General features: G+C 39.5%; 1 protein-coding gene across 1 annotated transcript in view; it reads left to right on the top strand.

The window, feature by feature from the left end:
* The window catches only part of LOC112955588 (amine sulfotransferase-like), an 11406-nt gene extending 11333 nt beyond the window's left edge, over positions 1-73 (top strand). Inside the window, exon 7 of the mRNA XM_026048913.1 lies at positions 28-73. Within this exon, the coding sequence (XP_025904698.1) occupies positions 28-73 (46 nt within the window). The remainder of the gene's footprint in view (positions 1-27) is intronic.
* The last annotated feature ends 2088 nt before the right edge of the window (positions 74-2161 follow it).

The following is a 2161-nucleotide window of genomic DNA, read 5'->3' as shown; positions in this document are numbered from 1 at the left end:
CTCCCTTTACTTCCTCTCTTTCCTCAGGCACTGTTGGAGACTGGAAAAACCTCATGACAGTAGCACAGAGTGAAAGGGTTGATGAAGTTCTGAAAAAGAAAATGGAGAGTCTGCCCATCAAATTCMTCTGGGATATTAAYGAKAAGRTGTAGGCTGCTTTCCTGGGTCATCATCYTTTGCTGTTCAGAGTGGATGTACAYGTTGGGTGTTGTGAAAGAACAAAGCACACTAATTTCCAGCTGCATTGTGAAAATAAAAGTTCTGTCAGCTCATTCACAGTATAYGACTAGACCAAGGAGGCATCTCAGTTACACCAGTTTCCTCTTGGAAGCTTCAGAATTTGGCTTAGCTTATTGTTGTTGTGATAAACTACATCTTGATTCCTCTGTACTCGCTTTTATTCTCACTCTCCTTTAATAAATCTAATGCTAGACAACCAAGTAAGAATTGATCCACCTATGGAACATTGCTAAAAGTATGCTGAAAAATTTAACATCTTTTTTTTGTGTGTGCGCATTTCTCTAGTAGACAATATGCTATAATATCCACAGATAATAATACTTGCTGCAGTGTGTATCTGCTGAAATCCTGCTGCTTGGATTAGTGGGGATATAGAAATAAAACTACATGATCACTGCATCTTCCACAGACAAATCCATCTTGTAGTATTTTGTRTTTTTTGGAGTTATTTTGTACTTTTTTTTTTGTCAAAATATTATAGTATCACATAGGATCACATTGGATCACACTGTTGTGATCTCTTGGACTTTGTTATAAGCCTTGCCCTTTCTTTCTAAACACATTTCTTTCTAAATACATTTCTTGATGTATTTAGTAGGAACACATGCAAAATGGCTTGGGATTCCATGTGCCTAGTGTAGGCATCTACTTTACACCTCAATGCTAGAATACAAGTAGGCAGGAGACGTGCCTTTGGCCAGTGTTTGCATAGGGAGCCTTACAATTTCTTTTAAGTAACATCAGGTTGCTAGCAATGTGGAAGTTTGTACAATGAAATTAAGATTAGTATGAACAGAAATGTCCCGGTGTGAAAGTTCCAGTGGAGACAGCCAGAAGAAGGGTTTAAGAAGAGGAGATATGAATGGCATGCTGGAATCTCGCCCCTGGTCATAGCTTGTCAAAAATTGTAGCAAAAGAAATTCTGAGGAGATGYAAGGAAAACATTTTCAGAGTGCATACAGTGATCCCCTGGAATGGATAGTCAGAGAGGTTGTGGGATCTACRTCCTTGGCCATTTTGGAAACTCAGTTGGATGAGGCCCTGAGCAACCTGCATTTTCTTTAAGTATAGCACTGCTTTGAGTAGGAGTTTGGTCTAGGGTTTTCGACATGTCCCTTTTCTCTGGAATGCTTCTCTGTTTCTAATGACTCCCAAAGGAGATTCGGAATGAAGAGGCCAAAGATCACCACCTTTCTCAAATCCTAAGAGATAGAGAAGGCACATACCAAATCCAACACCAGGTTGCCAACAAAAACTTCCAGCAGGTATGATGAAGATTTGATAGCCAGAGTATCTCATCCTCTCTGACCTTACAGGGGATCCAGGCCAAACTCTTGGCACACAAATGCCTTGGCTCATGTGGTTGGGTGTTTTGGAAGGAAGAAACATGAGTTACATAAAAATTGTTAAAATCCAACAACTACAATACCTTTCCCCTCCCATGTAGTCTCACACTGAACTTTGACCAACAGCAGCTGACACCCGAAAGGTAAGTGTATGTTAGGAAATCGGGCACCACTATCAGTTATCAATGTTGCAATGTTTTATTGTCCTGAAAAAATGATACATATGGAAACTACATTTAATTAACTGCAAAGAGATATTGATTCAGATTCATGTTGACAAGCAGGGACAAACAAAGATGCTGAGAAAGCTGCTGTGACACCATGCTCATTGCTCTTTTATTCCCTGGAGTTATGAACCTGAGGGTAGAAATCAAGCTTTAGGATCAACAGATATTGCCTTTATGACACTCATATACCTTTCAAAATAGATACTCAATTACAAAAAAGAAAAGAGATGGAGGACAGCAAAAAAGASAAAACATGTTTATCTGTCACCGCGAGGCTTTTCTCTATGCTGAAAACAAAAATCAACTTTCCTCCTCTTCTGGCTTATTCTTACGCTGTCCCACCCAACC

Source organism: Nothoprocta perdicaria, unplaced genomic scaffold (assembly GCF_003342845.1).
Source record: "Nothoprocta perdicaria isolate Ctin4 unplaced genomic scaffold, notPer1 scaffold_580, whole genome shotgun sequence".
In the NCBI taxonomy this organism is placed as follows: domain Eukaryota; kingdom Metazoa; phylum Chordata; class Aves; order Tinamiformes; family Tinamidae; genus Nothoprocta; species Nothoprocta perdicaria.
Note: the sequence above shows the minus strand (reverse complement) of the source record. Positions and strands in the feature narration are given on the sequence as shown.